The sequence below is a fragment of the Esox lucius genome, chromosome 23 (genome assembly GCF_011004845.1).
Source record: "Esox lucius isolate fEsoLuc1 chromosome 23, fEsoLuc1.pri, whole genome shotgun sequence".
Classification (NCBI taxonomy): domain Eukaryota; kingdom Metazoa; phylum Chordata; class Actinopteri; order Esociformes; family Esocidae; genus Esox; species Esox lucius.
The window spans coordinates 14336161-14354632 of NC_047591.1; the positions used below are offsets into that span (position 1 = coordinate 14336161).

Genomic DNA, 18472 nt, shown 5'->3' on the forward strand with positions numbered 1-18472 from the left:
AGTTCTCCTGGAAGGGCAATCTGGGGAACAATTCACCAGGGAGTAATTAAACAGTGCCAAAACAAATGATGAAAACATTGAGGACTGGCGCTACCATATCCCTTACGGCTTACAAGCAACCGACTGCCTCAACATTCAGCAAAATCGACCAGCCTCCTTGTATTTCTTCATCATAATGTGAGCGGTAGCAAAGCAACCAATGTACATGTGAAGTGATAACACTGGTATGTTTAGGTTACTGTGGCTGCCACAGGGGCCCCCTCTGTTCATCCACCCGCTCCAGCACAAAGTATGCCTCCACAGTGGCCTTTCTCAGACTTTCCCTGTGCCATGGACTAGGGAAGCGCGGCCAACTTCCCTTTTAAAACACTAACATTTCTATGTACTTTTAGCACAATGAATTGTTCTGAACACTAATAACATGCTCCATTAAGCCATTTCATTCTTTATATGAGGACATGTTTGGGGGCATCATTATGTGATTAAACCTTTTGAATTTGACCTACAGGCTACTGCCATAATCTCAGTGAAGACACCAAAAATATACACAAACCAGGGTTTTAACCCCAAAATAAAAGTCCTTGGTCTTGCTTTAAAATGATTATTGTCTTAGGGGAAGTGTTTGGACTTCCTATTTGATAAGCAGAGAAGTAAGCTAGAGGGAGATTTCACATTCTAAATTTTGGTCTAACTTGTTGTGTAAGTGGGCAAAACAGAAGCTACTTCAAAAGTTTAGGAAGAAAACCTGTTGATGCACTTCCTCAAAAATTTTAAATGTACCCTTTAAGTCATTCAGAAGACTAACAAAAATGACTTTACATTAATAGTAATGAGCACATACATTTTCATATTGGAGACGCAAACACCATGTTCAAACCAACTAAGCAAAGGGGTTGGATATTTTACAAACATTTCATGTAAGGCCACGTCTTGCACATGCAACCAGATTTTCAGCAGAAATGTCACGGTGCTGATTAAAGATCATTAACCAGATCGTTTCATCCAGACCAGAGAAGTCTCACTAAAACAAAGTTACAGAATCGTAACTAATCTGTGTTGGACGGTCGTACTTATGACCAAACCCTAAAATTGTTTTGCCCCTTTGTGATTGTACAGCCTGACCTCACTATGGAAAAAATAAAGCAAAGTAATCAACAAGCCCTGTGTTTTTTATTATTTGGGGCTAAGACTGTCTGTCAACAATTACAGGCTGATTTGCAAAAGTATAGGTCTACATTTGAAGGAAGCGTGGATTGACAAGCATCAAAAAGGTACTGTGAAGTGGCGAAAAACATGAAGATCATCATGCATTAATGGTGAATGATATTCTGTGAAAAACAGAACATCCTCATTGATTGTTTTCCTCCAGTCTGAATTACTGCCTTCTTCTGCCTATTGTGTGCTAAGAGGTGTGTATGTAAACACCAAAAGTAAATGGACAGTTACAATATTCTTGATCCTTTGGCTTTGTTTTTCAGCACAGTATCATCTAGAATGCTCAGAACAACGAAATCCCTCTAAACGAGTGGTTCCCAACTCCTGTCAGCACACATTGCTGTTGTAGACATGGATAAGCACACCCAACTCAAGTCAGTGATGGCATGATAGTTACTCATCGGATCTGAATGGTATTGAGCATGAAGACAAGAAATGTATTCCCCTATTTTCTGCAAATAACATTTTTTTTTTAAAAGCCCATGTGTAGCTCCTTTACATGGTGTAGAAAGAGGACTGTGCCAAAGAGGGAAAGACAGTCAAAGATTAACAAGCAAGCCCCAGTTAATGTCAAATCAGGTAAACCATATTAAATGACAGATTTGAGTCAATGGTTTGTAGTGACTGATGTGCATCAGAATGGTATTGGGAAGCTAATGAAAATGTCAGGGAAGATCAATACGTAATGACTGAGTGTGTTGAGAAGACGACATGCATGGCTTTCAAATGCAATTTTGCCACAGTCCTTATTAACAAGTCCCCCATTGCTTCGGAGTGTTGTAGTGGGAAACAGAAGACAAAATTCTGTTGTAAAATTAAAAGCACCTTCTACGTGTCAACTGCAAAATAATTAAAGCATTCTGCTTCTCTGAACTAAGAGGCACAGGTCAGTGGATTTCAACAAATCCACTGAAACCATGAGGGCTTTTTAAACCAGGGACATGCCACAGGCCAGCAGGTATCCTCCCACAAAGCAGGGAGTGGGGGAAGGCTGCAGGAGGCTCCGCAACAACAGTCCCCACACACTGTGAGCTTCTGAGGCCTTTCTGTCAGTTCCAACAAGCCAAGACATTTTCCTCAGAGAGTCGCTCTTACAGGGATGGTGTTCCCGCTCAACGGATGTTTATTCATTATAACATTCTCCATAAACTCGAGAGAATGTAATGTTGGAACCACCACATCCGGCACCATCAATCATACTGCATCAAAAGTAGCTTAGATCCTGAGTCTTCCTCATTCTAATGTTTGGTCGAACAAGAACTAAAATCTCTTGACCATGTCTGTGCTGTATTTACTGAGTTACAGCCACATGATTCACTGTTCGGTTGAATGCGCGAATGAGCAGGTGTGCCTAATAAAGTGGCCAGTAAGTGTACAAGAAAGCCTATTCCACCCATTTCCCTCTCACAGTCTCTCTTCATCTCCTTCTGTTTTTCCATCTCTCTCACGGCGCATTTAATCGACTGGTCGTGATTTAGAAAGGCACATGCCTACTGGCACACAAGATTATATAACAGTACCACACTTAACAGTGCATGTCTGAGAAAAGAAAAACAAGCCATGAAGTCCAAGTAACTCTTTAGAACCCCAATGATAGAAGTGTTTTGAGGCATTGATCCCTGGAAGGTTATTAAAAGAAGGAACACAACGGGGATCCATCATTGTGAAATGGAAGAAGTTTGGAACCACCGAGACTCATGAGAACTAACCTTACAAATGCCAGATTTGTTTTCGGTCTATCCGTTCCCAACTCAACAGGGGGAATGACCAACCCAGTGTGGAGCCATGTCCTTCCCATGTGATTAAAAAAAAAAGGCATCTAGTCTCTGTTGAAACTGCTGTACAGTCAGATACTTTAGGTCAAGATGTAGACAGGAATAATGTAGACTGGTTTGAACCGGGACTGAGTGCATGATGGTGTTTCACTATGACAGTGTGCAGTCTAACTTAACAGACACTAATTTTCCTGTGATCCATCCGTGTTCTTACACAACCCGCTTGTTATCAGCCTCTGATGCTGGGGTGAGAGGGTCACTTTCCACCTCTCTGTTCAGCTCTTCAAAAAAAGACACATTTTCATATGAAGCATGCATTTTCAGCCAAGTGAGTCACCATGCGAGCTTGAAACCCACAACACAAGGGAGCGAGCTTTACTAGCTTACTCACAGTCTGTGTCCTTATGGAAGAAGACAGGATAGATTACTGGAAATGTTTTGAAAAATAGGCCTATGTGAGAGGTTTAGATGCCACGTTTTAAATCCGCCTTTGTTTCCCCTCTAACAACAGCTTCCAGTTGAGCCATCAATGTGCACGACTACTGGAAACAAACAGGCTAGATATCCTTCCCTCACACTTGGCTAATCCACAGCACTCATCCTCTGCAGTTGATTTTGTTTTAGATTTTTTTCATGGCCACATGGCTCCTATTAATTTTGAAAGGCTTCCCTACAAAAGCACATTGGTGGAATTCAAGTAAAAGGAAAGGGTGGGAACTGAACTCTGGTTTTGATCTTGTCTTGGGGTAAAACTGACCTATAGTTTTTGCTTTCTGCAGAGCTTACTGTAACCTCCTCAAACACATCAACATGCACTCAGGGCTCCACTTTTCAGCACAGTCCTAACGCACAGACATCAAACAGAGATCAAAGGGAGTGCTGTGGGAACAGGGACAGTAGATTTCACAAGACAGCAAAAAAGCATTACATTAAATGCAGTGCCCTCCATTGAAATGCAACTGAAAAGCTTGAATGTTGAAGGAGTCAGGGATTGTCATGCTTCCACTTGAAAGATTTTCACCCAGCCATTAGTATTGTCGCACGTCAACTGTTTGGCCCATCATTTTTGACTGAGAATTTTTTTATTTTTTTTACTGTGGAAGGAACGCATAGCCAATGTTGTTGTCTGTCGTTGGTGCAATGGTAATGAAACGTTTGGGCTTTAAAAAGACACCACACAACCAAATAAAGACTGGAATTCTCCCTTGCCTCCAGCTAGTAACATAACATTCCCCCACCCTACACTCTAACCCACAATCATATGTAGTGTCATTATTTTGACCATGAACACACGGCATGAGGAAACCTTCCACTAGTTCAATAAGGAGCAGAGTCCCCAAAATGGAACATGGTGAACTGATGCAGATCACCTATGCAGCTTATAAGCTAATCAAAAGGCCATTTGAGTCATGATAGTACAGTAACATCATAAATAGCATGAAGACAGTAGTCATTTTTATGACACATGCGGTCATGACTGTGTTTATGACAGCTTGTTATGACAACAGTCTTATGACATTGTTACATGGACCTTATTACAAAGGGATGAAGTAATTAAAAAAAATGTAATCGACTGACATGCAGTGACACACTTAAAGGTTGTGAGAACAACAACAAAAATCAATGTGTCTAAGTTCATAAATCACAAAGTAATTGCAGCTCTCACGCAGAGAGAGCAGGATTGAGCTAGAGCAAAATCAGGGTCAGAGCGTTATACTGCTCTCCCCCCACAAAAGCATTTTGATTGAACTTTGTGAAATCACAATTATCTGCATGAAAAACCCGTGTTCTGCCAGTGAAAACACTAAGTTGTTGAATCCTAACTGATTGTGGTACATGCCATGTACATTTTATCTCCTAAATGTCAGTCACAGGTTTTCAAGTTTACATCTCCAAAGGCGGTTTATTATAATATTATTATTATTATTATATTTATACAGCGCTTTTCAGAGACCCAAAGACGCTGTATGTTTAATGGAACAGAAAACAGTAACAAAATAAATACTATGAGAAAAAAACAAAGATTTGAGTGTATGGGATTTGGCATGGCTATGGGGAGGCGATTTTGAACAGATGAGTCTTGAGACATTGCTGGAAGTTCGGGATAGTCTCACAGAGTCCTGGATGGTTTTGGGGAGAGAGTTCCATAGACGAGGAGCAACCCTTGAGAATGCCCTGTCACCAAAGCCTTTGAGCTTGGACTTGGAGATTATGAAGGGGCCTACAGTACTGGAACGGAGTGTGTGTGTTGGTTGATATGGAAGAAGAAGGTCGGAGAGGTAGGCAGGGGCGATGTTGTTTAGGGCTTCATATGTCAATAGGAGGATCTTCTAGTCAATGTGTTGGGAGATAGGAAGCAAAGATGGAAGAATGAAGATTTTAGTCTGTTTGACGTGCTTATCAAAGGAGAGTGGAGAGTCCAGAATTACACCAAGTTTACGTGCGTGGTGGATGGAGAAAAAACTGTGTCATCGATGCTGAGATTGAAATTGCCAGTTTTGGTGAGGGTGGATTTGGTTCCAATGAGTAGAAGTTCTGTTTTGTCACTGTTCAGTTTGCGGAAGTTGTCCTTCATCCATGTTTTATTGCAGTCACACAGGATTCAATATGGTTCAGAGGTGGGTTGGTGAGATACTTGGTTGCTAGATATGTGTATCATCAGCATAGCAGTAGAAATTTAGGTTGAAGTAGCGGAGGATAAAAACCAAGGGGAAGGATGTAGATGATGAAGAGTAGGGGACCAAGTACTGAGCCCTGGGGACACCTTGAGTGACTGTGGCTGAATCTGAGTTTAGGCCTTTGAGTGCGATGAAATGGGTCCAAGTGAGAGAGCTGTGTGGCTAAACAGTCCAAAAATAACAAAATCACTGATTTGTTGTTGTTCCCCTTTAATGATTTATTCTTCCATTTAGATTAGAGATCTTTACATTTTCCAATCAGGGACACATTGGTCAATAAGACTAAATAATGGAATCCTTAATGCCATGGGGGGGGGCATTGTCAAGGGCCGCACTGACAGCCAACAAGAGCCGCCAATGACCCCCGGGTTGTGAAATGAAGAACACAGATTCAGCCTGACACTATATTCTGTATATTTTCTACTGGATTTACGTAGCCTCTCATAAATAACACACCATTATTGTTATCATCACTGCCATGGCGGAGTAAGCAGGCCAGAACCAAAAGCTCTGTAATTGTTCTAGTGTAATAAGTGTATACCATGTTTAAATTAACATTTTAGTTCATGACTGAACACAAATATATATTTTTTTAAAAGGCATGTTTGAAGAGAAATGCATTAACTAAGTTTTTTATATTGTCAAATTCATGAAGAGGAAGGACTAAGCAGAACAACACTAGCAGGCTTGATCTGGCTACCCTTCCACCCGTACTGTTCTTATGGCTCCACTAACTCATTACGTATGACTCCTTCACCTTTCCCTCTTCAGATCCTCCTCACCAGCCCTAACATATTCAGTATCATGGGATATCAGGTAATCAGGTGTAACTTCACAATATGACTTTTCATACATATACTACTGCAAATTCATGTAACTTGATTAGGCCTATATTCAATTAATATGTAACTTGATTAAGCCTATATTAAATGCTGCTCACCCTTAAAGAAGGCTTAAATAAAGTAAACACACAAATATCTTTGCACCTTTACACATCAGCTGTACATCTGCACTTTAAAGCTAGTGAAAATGTTGAAAATTGGTAGAATAGAATATAAAGAAGGAAATAAATTATTATAGGGTCAATAATATAATACAATAATGTTATATCATTTAATGCATTATAGGGTCAGAATAATTTTAGTATAGGCCAATTATGAAGTAACAGGACTGCAGGAAAAACACTAACGAATTAGACTATTCACATTACAAAAACAGCATACAGCAATGTCCAGAATGAACAGTCAACGTCACCCAATAAAATGTCAGTGCTAAATAAAATGTTCATTGGGCTCTCTGTTTCCCAGTCCTTGGCCAACATGTGATATTATCAAATGTTTTATTTTATGCTGGCATTGGTAGTGGGAACTGGATAATCCGTTTCCACTCTCTGAACATATAAATATATTTTCCATTTTTATATTTTTTAAGGAATTGACATAACTGTGGCGTCTGATCTCCGTGCCAGCAGGCACTTGGTTATTGATGAAGACGTGACATCATTCCTCTTCTGAAAGAATTGAGAATGTATTTTTTAAGAGGGTGAGACAACCATGATCGTAGCTACATTTTTATACTGTCAGGGTCAGAAAACCTGCGTGGGCACAATAAGAATGTGGAGATTATCAGGAAAATGGGTGCATTCATGAACCAGGTATACAGGAGAGGTAAACATAAAAGAGCATGTATAAACAGGACTTGAATCACCATAACCTGGTATTAACTGTATCATCACCATCTAACTCAGTTTAGGAGCCTGAGATCGCTGATATATTTAGGGAGTCCTGCCTGCTCTGGGCTATGACCATGTCATCCGGTCATTTGTTTTGTTATGTACAATGTGTAACTCACCTATACTTAGTATTGCTAAGGCCTGCTATTATTATTTTCATGAACATATAAGAGAACCATATTGAAATATGTTTTCAACATTCTGTGTCAACTTCTATAATTTTAAATGCATTGCCCTCAATGTGTCGTACTTTCTATCTGTTTGGGTGGCTTTATACAGACTATCTTGCAGATGAAGAAACTAGATGGGGAGGACCCAGGCTGGGAAGGCTAAACTGCCATTGTGAGGTCAGTTGGACATTCTGCCGAATTCTCTAAAACAAACATTGAAGGCAGATTGTGGTAGAGAAAATTAAATTGGTGAACATTCACGCAGTCAGCATGCCAATTACACACTCCGAGACATCTGTGGCATTGTGCTGTTTGACATAACTGCACATTTTACAGTGGCCTTTTATTGTCACCAGTACAAGGTGCACCTGTGTAATGAGGTGGATTATTTTGATGAAGGAGAAATTATCATTAGCAGGAATATACACAAATGGGTGCACACTGAAAAACAAAATATCAGACCCTGTTCGCCAACTTCTGTGGTGGACTTTTTGTTGATAATATTGTGGCTTTAGCTGCAGATGCTATTATGATAATGTGATGGCCAACCAGGATGACCTCTGTCATTATAAAGTGTAACTACAGGTATTCAACCAGAACTTTAGTGGTATTTATAATGTCGATTTGTGATACCATACATAAATGTAAAAGCCCCATATGGTTCCCAGTGGAAGATTTAAAATAGTAAAAGAGACACTAGAGACAATAGAGACACTAGAGACACTAGGACTGAGCCATGAGGAGACATCCTGTCAAACCACAACTGTGTCTGACCAAGGAATTCCTCTGTGCAGTTCCATGGAATAGCAAGGATGACCTTGTCAAATGCTGCATGAAAGAACAATATCACACACATTGTATTACCGGTATGGATCCACGTACAGAAATGTCTGACCTACTCAGGTTGATGGATACAAACTGGGTACGGTCAGTGAGACTGGACCTGCACTTTACCACAACGTCTCACAGGCCCTGGAATATCCATTTGGTCCAGGGAGATGGTGTGACTGACAGTGTCAAATGCTGCGGTGACCATTAACAAATATCCAATTACCAGAATGGATCGACATATCTACTAGTATGGATTTTTACAAAACAGAATATAACAATGCATTTATGCAGGGTTAAATTAAATTGAACAAATTGAACAACTTTACTGGAATTTTTGTCCTGGTATGGTTAAATGAAAATTTATTTTCATTTAACACTAGTTTTAGCGACCACATTGAGATAATCCTTACATAAACACAATGTATAAAACAAATCAGAATGGAGAAAGCCAAGTAGAACTAGTTGGATTTAATATGTTACCATTCCAAAAAGTTACCATTTACCAAAAGTCAAACAATACTCAAAACGTATGAGTACTTACTCAAAACTATGATTGAAAAACATAAAACACTGCACCGGCATACAATCAACACAAGAATATTGTGGTATATTATGTTAGTATCGCCAAGCCCTACCCGCTTTTGGTGTTGTTCATCTTGTCAGTTCTTCGTTTTGGGAAACTTTTTCCCCCAAAAAAGTGTTCTGTATGTTCCAGAGATTCCACTCTAGAACCCAATGTTGTTTTTATATCAGCAAACTGCTACTCACATTTCGGAGGACCAGTCTCCAAAGACCATGGTGCTCCTAAGACAAGGCAACCTAACCGAGATATGAAGCGTAAAATTATTGCTTTCGTGACGCAATAATGTAGCAATCAACTCAAATATTCACGGCTCGAGACCAGCCAGATGAGCAATTTAAAACCGTTACACACACACACAGCTTCGTTAACATGCATTTTCATGCAATTAAGTCATTTGCTTATATTTTAGATACAACGTCGTACATAACGGGTTAACTGAAACATTCTTTCGTTTTCAAACTCATTCCAGTTCCAAATTTAAAAAAAGTGCACGAACAATAACGATTTTCGTGTGTTCGGTTTTACTGTAGCTAACTTTAGCTACCTATGTTAACGTTAGCAAGCAAGCTAGAAATCAGATAGGTTTTCCAATAATTAAATGACCAGCTCAGTCTTACATTAAGATAAACACAGCCAAATTGCTAATGTCGTATCTCTGCTCAGTTCATGAAAGTATATTGCAAAATAACTAGCTAACTAGCTAGTCCTTACACTTCAGGCTGTGAAATATAACGTTAGACAGTTTTGGCTTGGTGTTATTCGATTAGTGATTATCTACCATGCCTCGCAAATTCTCTTCGCGCAGTTCTGTAACGTGAGCAAATAAAGAAGCGTTAGCTAACAATGCTAACTATACGGCCAGTAACACCAGCATTAGATTGTCTTGTCAAGCAACGGTGCCTTCTGAAAAAGTGAGCGAATAGTCTCGCGCATTGCCACCGCCGGGTCTGACACTACAGACATCTAATTTTAACAATGCATGAATAGTTACGTAACCATGGGAAATAACTATTATGTCAAGAACTGTGTATTTTGCATACCTTATGCTGTAGTAACTCATGTTTATCCACGGTTGCTATGGATCCCCCAGCTGGTGGCCTCCCAGTGCAGCAGACAACTTTAATTGACACGCTTTGGGCGGGGGATACCCACAGCCATAGTTACCGCACATATCTACAACGGACTGTGCTATTGGATGGCGGGTTATATGAGACTTATTTGATTGGCCAGGGTTTTGTTGATTGCTCTCTGGGTTTTTTGGGCTGGGTATCTGCGAAGACTTTGTGTTAACTGCCGATGTAAAAAGATGTATAAAATACATCTGATTGATTGAATTTAAGTCCCAAATTGTTGTTTTATTCGTTTATGTGACGGGGAACAAGGTTAGTCTGAAAAGCATGCTTTGGTATCCTTGTGAATCCTAGGAATACTCTTAACTTTCATGGTGTCATGTTTAACCTTAGAACATGAGCCCGTGGATAACATCTCAGGACCACCTGGCCCAAATGACTTGTAGCTGTCCCTGTCCAAAGACCTGGTTCTGATGCAAATTAAATCGACAATTCCTGCTGCCTGGTGATTCCTGCTGCCACTGCCCACACCAGATTGTCCATCTTTGTCCACCTGGTTATGTATAAGAGTCAGATTCTGTTTAAGGACTCTGGACACAGCCCACATGCATTTACTCACCTGCTTGTCATCTGATCATCCAAAAACATTGACGTGGACCAAAAGGTCATGTACTCTTATAATCTTCACCCAGGACAGCCAGAAGAGGACTGGCCAACCCTCACTCCTTCTCTGTTTTGATCTTGCTAGGGAGATTTTCCTAGGACACTGTGCATTAACTCATTACTCGCTCTTTGGGGTTTCAGGCTGGATATATGTAAAAGAACTGCTGATGTAAAAGAGGCCTTATAAAATACTTCTGATTGATTCAAAATCCCAATGCGTCAGGCCTCTCCATTTAACCCAAAATCTCAGGTTGATTATATATTTACTTTTCATTAAAAAACAACCTACTCTTACTATTTGAGGACTTACTCTGGTCCTAAAGTTTCCAGGAAATCAGAAGCTAGACATAGCCACATCAACTGCGGTCTCTGAACAACAAACTACACATGGTTTCAAGGTTTATTTGTCAAATGTACAACATGTTGAGTTACGGCAAAGAAGCAAACTAACTGTGGTCTAAATTTTGACATTAGAGCATATCACTTTCAATCAGTGGACCAATTCATTAATGCATTCTGATGTTCATTGCAGAGCATAAAGACAAAATGTTAAAATGTACAGTTATGTTCATTGGATGCTAAACAATGCCTCTGCATTGGAAAGATTCCCTCGATCCCTCAGCAACCTCATCAGCCCTTTCCTTCTTCGCCAAGTTACCTTGACTCCATAGTCCCTCTCTGGGGTGTCCGCTGCTAAAATCAGGCAGTGCGGAGGACTTGGTGGCTGTGATGGAGGCAACAGAAAGCGAAGAAAAGAGGAAGAACTACCATTATGGTGTAACTCTGGAGTCTCTACATCAGGTGGGGAGAAGACATTGTCTTTGTCTGGGGTGTTTGTTGCTGAAACAGGAGTCACAGCAGTGCAAATTGCTGGGGATTTGGTAGGTCTGGCAACATTGCCTGGTGTTGTAAGGAACTCCACACATCTACCGCTTGTTGATGCTTCACCTTCAGGTGTGACCTCTGACAATCGTCTCCTGTCGGTCGTCCTTTCCCTGAGGGAAGTTCTCAGTTTTGGGGTTTTCGTGTCAAGTTGGTTACTAAGAGAACCAATCTCATGCACTTGCACGCTCTGCGGGCCCCTAACAGCAAATTCAAAAGCGTTCTTTACATCGGCACGCTTTCGGCGGAGAGGTTGGGCTGATGACCTCCTCTCAAAGGACAAAGACGGGAACTTGCAAACACTACTTTTTCGAAGTAATTGAGAACTCCTGTCAAGAATGTTGGATGCAGAGATGCACGTCTTCCTTCCTCTCCTCCCTCGAGGTACAGAGGGTGGTAGTTGTTCAAACTGCGGAGTCACCTGACAGTATGTGGGAGAGACATGTTTGTTATATAATACTTATACACTCTGTGGTTTTGAAGGAATTATTGGCATTTAGATGTTTATGACAAATTACATTTAAAAAAAACAACAACATTGGACTGATTATTATAAACACCCATAATGATCATGAACTGCAATCACCCAAGAACTAGAGGCTGTGCTGCTCTGTTGTTGCTCATCAAACAGAAAAGACTTGGGATTGAGTGCACCTCTCACTTCAGGCACGTGGTGGTATCTGGCTCCATCAAGTGGTGGCTCAACAAATTGCAGTGAAGGCTTATGTGACAGCAAAGATTTTGTTCTTGTCTTACGGGGCATCAGAGATCATGACTGAAGAGCTGGTGAGTTAAAAAGAAGGTGAAATACAGCAACCGAACAGGCAGCCCATACAAAAAATTATAATTAATAAGACCAGCTCTGAAACAAATGTAACAATCAAGCAATTATGTTGCAAAACGTTTCATGTGTTGATAAATGACAATCCATGTTTCTCTACATAACATCCATAACATTTCAAACAAGAGTTGATGCAAAGTAGCTTCAACTCTTAGCAAGGTCAGAATCTATGAATAAACCTAGAGAGGACCCGGACTCAGAAGGGAGACTACTACTCTTCTGGCTGAGCCAGGTGATGATTATAATCGTGCATGATCTTTTAGGCCATGTACCATGTCAAACAAACGTAATGAATACTAATACCTAGTAAGCAAATATTGGCAATTGAAGGCACATCACACAGAAAGGCAGCAACAGAGTGGCCATGCCATTGGACTAATTAACTACTTTCCCACAGCCATCCATTTGTGCATTCCCCATTGTGACAATTGTATTATTTATTATTTTCTCATCGCATCTGATGACCAGGATATAAAACCAACAGGTTCATGAAAGGGGGATCAACTAATGAAATGGACGTTCCACCCAGTAGACTATATTCAAATGGGAGAAGCTCTCCGTTGCCCATACTAAAACAACAATAACTTTTTGCAACAGATAGAAGATGACTAATGACCACACGCCAACAGGGCTCTTTGCCAATGTTAAGCGATTACAGTTAAAACCCTACATAAAATTGTTCGCACAACACAGGTATTCCATGTCGCACAGCAAAATGTTTAGGTGTATATGCGGAAAAAAACGGCTGCCCTTTTAAGCTATGCCCAAAATGAAACACTTGGCTATAGCTGAAAGCTAGCTTGCATTCCTATAGCACCTATAAACAAAACACAGAAAAAATACCGCCTGTATCTACTTGTATCACAAGACGTACCTGGATGTATATCTTAAGTAGCATGCTATGTATTAAAGTTGGTCGATCTGCTGTGGTCCTCAAATCGTACTTCCCGGCATACTTCTTGGTTAATGCTGATTGGTTTTAACGCTCGATGGGTTCAGTCCACATTGAATACGCAAAGATCACATGACCGGAATCACGAATACTGCGCCAAAATTCAAAATTACATATTGAAAGACAAAATGAAAGGAGATAGAGATGTGCCTAGTAAATTACAACTACATTTTGAGTTCAGATTTTAATTATTGTCTTTATTTATTTGGGGACTCAAGTAAAACAGGACCAACGCGCATTGCATCACCATAATATGAAGGTTTGTTGCAACTAAACTTAACTAGATAGCTAGCTAGTTAACGTTGGTTAGCAGTTAGCTGGCAACTTACAAGCGCCACTCGCTACACCAATGACATGTAACAACCTAACTACAGTGGCAAACAATATAAATCGAGCTTCTAAACTCTTTGTGTATATGTTGATGTTTAATTACTATGGATTATCACTTATGATCAACTGCTTGTTCTGTCTTGTGGTATTCATGTTCTAGAAGACTGCGTCATAAACCAGAGCTTATATTTGAAAAACGGAGTACAATATTTATATTCTAGCTAAATCGTTACTCCGAGTTACCTACCTAGTTATTTTATGCGTTTACGCAATCAGTTCGTTAGGTTTTACTACAAATTGATTAGCTAACGTTTCAAGACCAGACTATTCTAACGCGATCATACAATTGGAAAAAAACTGATGTGGTCCACATCAGACATAGTAGTATATATTTAGGTTGACGTTATTTTTACTGTACCTAGGCTAATTTAGCTGACGTTACGTTCTTGAAATTTACATTTATAATAATCAAAATAACACTTATTTGAAGTGACTGCTGTTGTATTAACTGTCTTTCTTGCTTAGTTTCATCGCCATCGACTCAGGTAGGAAGTTGCCAGTATCTGCTTAGCACGTTAACCAAACCTGTTTGCTTGTGTCTAGGAAAATGTTGTTGGCTTAAATATAATATTCTAACCTTCTCGTAATCTGACCTCTCTTCAGACAGCAAGTGACCACAAAGTCAAAGGGCCAGCCTCTGTAACATTCATCTGACCAGAATGAGACCTAGCCCGAGAAGGCCATTGATCCTAAAGAGGAGAAAGTTGCCTTTCCAGCTCAACGAACCGACACTTGATGGCTCAATTGATGAGCCAGATGGATTACAGCGCAAGGAAGCATCCAAAACCTTAGGAGGCCAGTGCTTCCCTGATGGCATCCGTGTAATGGACCACCCCACTATGCCTGACACCCAAGTGGTTGTCATCCCCAAAACTGCAGATCTTCAGAGTGTTATTGGGGCCCTCTCTGCAAAGGGGAAGGAGTGTGGCCCTAAGGGTCCAACCAAATTCATTCTTCTAAGTGGTGGCACCTGTATTGAGGATGTTTCAAGTTCTTTCTGTCAAACAACAAATACGGAAGGTCAGAGCTCTGGTAGGAGTAACATGGCTCTGCTTACACGACCAGAGAAGGCAACAACGGACCAGCAAGGAGATACTAAGGCTTTGACTACAATCAAGCCATGTAAGTTTATTTTCATTCAATTACCCCCCATTTTATGCTGAAAACACAGTTGAAAAGCACTGTTTATTTTATTTCACAGTGAACAGGGAACTTGATTGCTGTCCTCTAGATGACAGTCTTACTAACATCCAATGGCTTGGGAGGATGACTTCAGATGGTCTGGGATCAGATGCTGATAAGAACACTGCCAGCAAGGAGAACCATGATGCCTGCCAAAAGATTATTCAGGTTTTTGTCTATTGTTAGCATCTTAGTGTGACATGTAAATAGTGATCTTCAAGTGTGCCTCTAATGGTTAAATAATATAGACCCCAAGTGTGCTTGTTAGATTATTCCTCTAAATATTATCTAAATACAAACAAGACCAATCTTGTTTTGTCTTTCCCACAGTCAAGTGAGCAAATGGAAGCACCTAGGGTTGTGAAAGACCCCTTGTCAGAAAGACCACCCTACTCATACATGGCAATGATTCAGTTTGCCATTAACAGTAAGAAGAACAGGAGGATGACTTTGAAAGAAATCTATACATGGATTGAGGACCACTTTCCATATTTCAGAAAAGTAGCCAAACCAGGCTGGAAGGTAAACATTACCAATATCTATTGTATTATGAGCCATATTAGCTGCAGCCAAAGCAACGGCTACTCTTCCTGGGGTCCCTTGGTCCCTTTGATGTCATGTAGATATTGCTCTTCTAAAACTGGAATAGCCTAGTAAAGGACAATATAATGTTAGAATAGAGGTTGAAAATGCCACTTTAGCACACAAAAAAAAAAAAACCTTTTTATTTATATTTTCTTTTGCAGAATTCCATCCGCCACAATCTCTCACTGCATGACATGTTTATACGTGAGACTGTACAAGATGGCAAAATCTCTTACTGGACCATCCGCCCAGAGGCCAATCGCTGCCTTACTCTTGATCAGGTTTACAAGGTGGGCATGTTACACACTTTCTCTGTTTTAACCCTCCAGGCTGTTCCTTTCATTTCCCATTTGTATACAGATTTGAGAAAATATACATATTTATGATAAAGGTGTTGAAGTGTCCTATATTTGTGACTGTAACCCTATTCCTATGCTCAGTAATTGAATGCATTTAGGGGGAAAGAAAATGTCTAACTACAAACGGTTCCTCTGAAGCTTGTGTGCATCATGGTTAATAATTCTCAACACCGTAGCCCAAATGTTTTGAAGGTACTTTGTATTAAGACAAATTCCTGCAACTAAGATCTACATGAAACAACAACACCTTTTAGCCCATGCTCCCTGCGTTCATATGCTGTATCACACTTGTATCTAGCTCTCATGGTTAAGGTTTTATATATGATTTGGTGAAAATCATATAAAAGTTACAAAATGTGAAATACTTCCCACAGCGTAATTTGAGATGCGTATTTTCTCATCTGCTTCTGACTTAACTCAATCAGTATTGCAGAATGGAGTAGATTGAATTAAGGTCTTATTGAATAGCAGCATCCAATCCAAAATATTCTTCAAATTAATATAATTCAGTCATCAGCGCAGAACAGCACTATGGATAAGCCCATTACCTGCCTCATCACTGCCCGACCATGATAGGAAGTAACATACCAAAACACAAACTAAATTGACAACAAAAAAATCTCACCTGATTTGGGAAGAAGCAGAAGCTGAAATTGTAACAACAACACTATAATAACCGTGCTCTATATTTTCTGTCTCCTTTCACCGATTTTCAAAACCAACTCCACAGACTGAGTGTGATCCAACTTCAATCTCGCCTAAGTCCATGCAGGTCTTTGACCAACACGTAAGATTTTCTTTAAATTTTACCTCTGAAGGTGTCAGCCAGGGAGGAAAGGACAGTCAGAGAGGACAAACAGGCTTTCCGTCGGCTTGTTTAGCTCATTAATCTGACCCTATTTCACATGTGAGGTGCAGGCAAGGAGAGGCAGCCACCACTAGGAGTCAGTTACTACTTGTACACGGGTCAAGCTCATGCCATCTTCAAACATTGTTTCTGAGAAGAGAGAAGGGTAATCAAAGCATCATGAACATGAAATAAACTTTTGTCTCTCCCAGCAGCAGAAGAGAGTTGTTCCTGAAGTCAAGAAGACATCTGTCCATATCTCCGGTGAGTGATGCCGGCCGAACCACTGTAAAACCTTTCCAGAGTGATTTCACAACCTTTTGAGGAAGTTACTTTAGTCATTTCCTCATGACCTTTTTTCTCTCCCATATGTTAAGAGAGGAAGATGAAGCCCCTTCTTCCTCGTGCAGACTCCTACCTGGTCCCCATCCACCTGCCCCTTAACCAGTCACTTTTCCTGTCTTCGTCCGCACATTTCCCACTTTCTGCGCCCCAACAGAAAGCCAGCTCCACAGGAGGGGGCAAGAGGGTCCGTATCGCTCCCAAGGTGAATTCTCCCTCTCACCATAGTTTTCCAGGAGGTTCCCTGACTCCGTATAATTGTTAAATTAGAACGTGGTGTTACTCTGTGTGTCTGGCAGGTTACACGTGGCGTCTCCACCGTGCCACCGAATGCTCCTCCCATTAAGGAAGAGCAGATGTGTGTGTCCCTGACCTCCGTTACGCCGAGGGCTGTTCTGACCGACGCCAGGAGGGAAGTCCGCAGTTCCCGCCGCAAGCAGCGTCTTGTCCTACCTTCCAACGAGGAGCCTCTACTCCTGCTCCCCGACAGCACCTTCTTCGACTCGGGCCTGGCTTCCGACGGCTCTGCATTTCAGGACACCCGGGAGGGTGAGCTCGACCCCCGTCCAGAGCACGACAGTCCCTGCAGGGAGCACTCATTCAAGACCCCCATTAAGAGCAGCCATCCAGCCTCCTCCACCCCCAGTAAGCCGCCCACCGTGCCGCCCTGGAGGGTGACGCCTCTGGGTAAGGAGAGAGACAGCCTGCTGGACTTCAGTCCTATCCGCACCCCCGGTCCCAGCGTCACCCCACAGCGCCATGAACACACACCCTTCAGTTTCAGTAGTACTCCCTTCAAGGAGCTGCCCTTGTTCAACTCCCCTCGCGAGCTGCTCACCTCAGCACGCTCCGTCTCCACGGCTGCCCCCACCGGCACCTACTCCCCCGGGACAGAGCGTCCGTTGGGCTGCTCCAGGGAGCTCCAGGTCGGTGGTTCCTTCGCAGCCAATCGCTCCCTAACAGAAGGCCTGGTCCTGGACACCATGAACGACAGCCTGAGCAAAATCTTAGTTGATATCAGCTTCTCTGGCATGGAGGATGATGATCTGGGTATCGGGAACATCAGTTGGTCTCAGCTCATACCCGAACTCAAGTAGCCCCCACTGAGCAGAGGGCGACTCTTTCTAAGCTCTTTGCCACATGAGATGAATAACGTAGTCTCATCATTACCTAAGCTGCTCACATATCTTCCAATCTGTACATGTAAGATTTTTTTCTTTGGCTTTGTTGTGTGTGTCCATTTGTTTCATGCCGTAAGCTTAAACTACCATATTTTGATTGCAATTCACCACCTCCCTTGATAGTCACAATGGACCTGCTAGAAAATAGAAAAGTATGTCGTATGAGTTGATGTGTGTACATATATATGTTTGAT

General features: G+C 41.3%; 3 protein-coding genes across 10 annotated transcripts in view; 1 reads left to right on the forward strand and 2 right to left on the reverse strand.

The window, feature by feature from the left end:
* zmp:0000000711 (tubby-related protein 3) overlaps positions 1 to 10116 on the reverse strand; it is a 35560-nt gene extending 25444 nt beyond the window's left edge. For 2 of the 4 annotated variants that reach the window (XM_010892608.4, XM_010892606.4), the window contains exons 1-2: positions 10025 to 10102; positions 9037 to 9220 (exon numbers count right to left, since the gene is read on the reverse strand). In XM_010892608.4, coding sequence (XP_010890910.1) covers positions 9037 to 9056 — 20 coding nt within the window. In that variant the 5' untranslated portion in view covers positions 9057 to 9220; positions 10025 to 10102. Of the gene's footprint in view, positions 1 to 9036; positions 9221 to 10024 lie in introns of all 4 variants that reach the window. The other 2 variants (XM_010892609.4, XM_010892605.4) reach the window with 2 other exon arrangements.
* Positions 10117 to 11099: 983 nt separating this feature from the next.
* On the reverse strand, positions 11100 to 18192 carry rhno1 (RAD9-HUS1-RAD1 interacting nuclear orphan 1). 3 transcript variants are annotated; one of them, XM_020043041.2, is made up of 3 exons: positions 17936 to 18192; positions 12186 to 12382; positions 11100 to 12020 (listed from the first exon to the last, which is right to left on the reverse strand). In XM_020043041.2, the coding sequence occupies exons 2-3, from the start codon at positions 12360 to 12362 to the stop codon at positions 11286 to 11288; spliced, it is 912 nt and encodes a 303-aa protein (XP_019898600.2). In that variant the 5' UTR covers positions 12363 to 12382; positions 17936 to 18192; the 3' UTR covers positions 11100 to 11285. The 3 variants fall into 3 exon arrangements, with proteins under 3 accessions (XP_019898600.2, XP_010890916.2, XP_019898599.2); XM_010892614.5 differs by lacking the exon at positions 17936 to 18192 and adding an exon at positions 13315 to 13420; XM_020043040.3 differs by lacking the exon at positions 17936 to 18192 and adding an exon at positions 12744 to 12836.
* Positions 13567 to 18194, forward strand: foxm1 (forkhead box M1). Of its 3 annotated transcripts, XM_034290165.1 has the most exons (9): positions 13567 to 13651; positions 14386 to 14820; positions 14984 to 15132; positions 15295 to 15486; positions 15711 to 15839; positions 16639 to 16695; positions 16968 to 17019; positions 17133 to 17302; positions 17397 to 18194. In XM_034290165.1, exons 2-9 carry the CDS (start codon positions 14442 to 14444, stop codon positions 18192 to 18194), a joined length of 1926 nt encoding a protein of 641 aa, XP_034146056.1. In that variant the 5' UTR covers positions 13567 to 13651; positions 14386 to 14441. The 3 variants fall into 3 exon arrangements, with proteins under 3 accessions (XP_034146056.1, XP_034146054.1, XP_034146055.1); XM_034290163.1 differs by lacking the exon at positions 13567 to 13651 and having other exon boundaries at positions 14819 to 14904; XM_034290164.1 differs by lacking the exon at positions 13567 to 13651 and having other exon boundaries at positions 14819 to 14904; positions 16971 to 17019.
* The last annotated feature ends 278 nt before the right edge of the window (positions 18195 to 18472 follow it).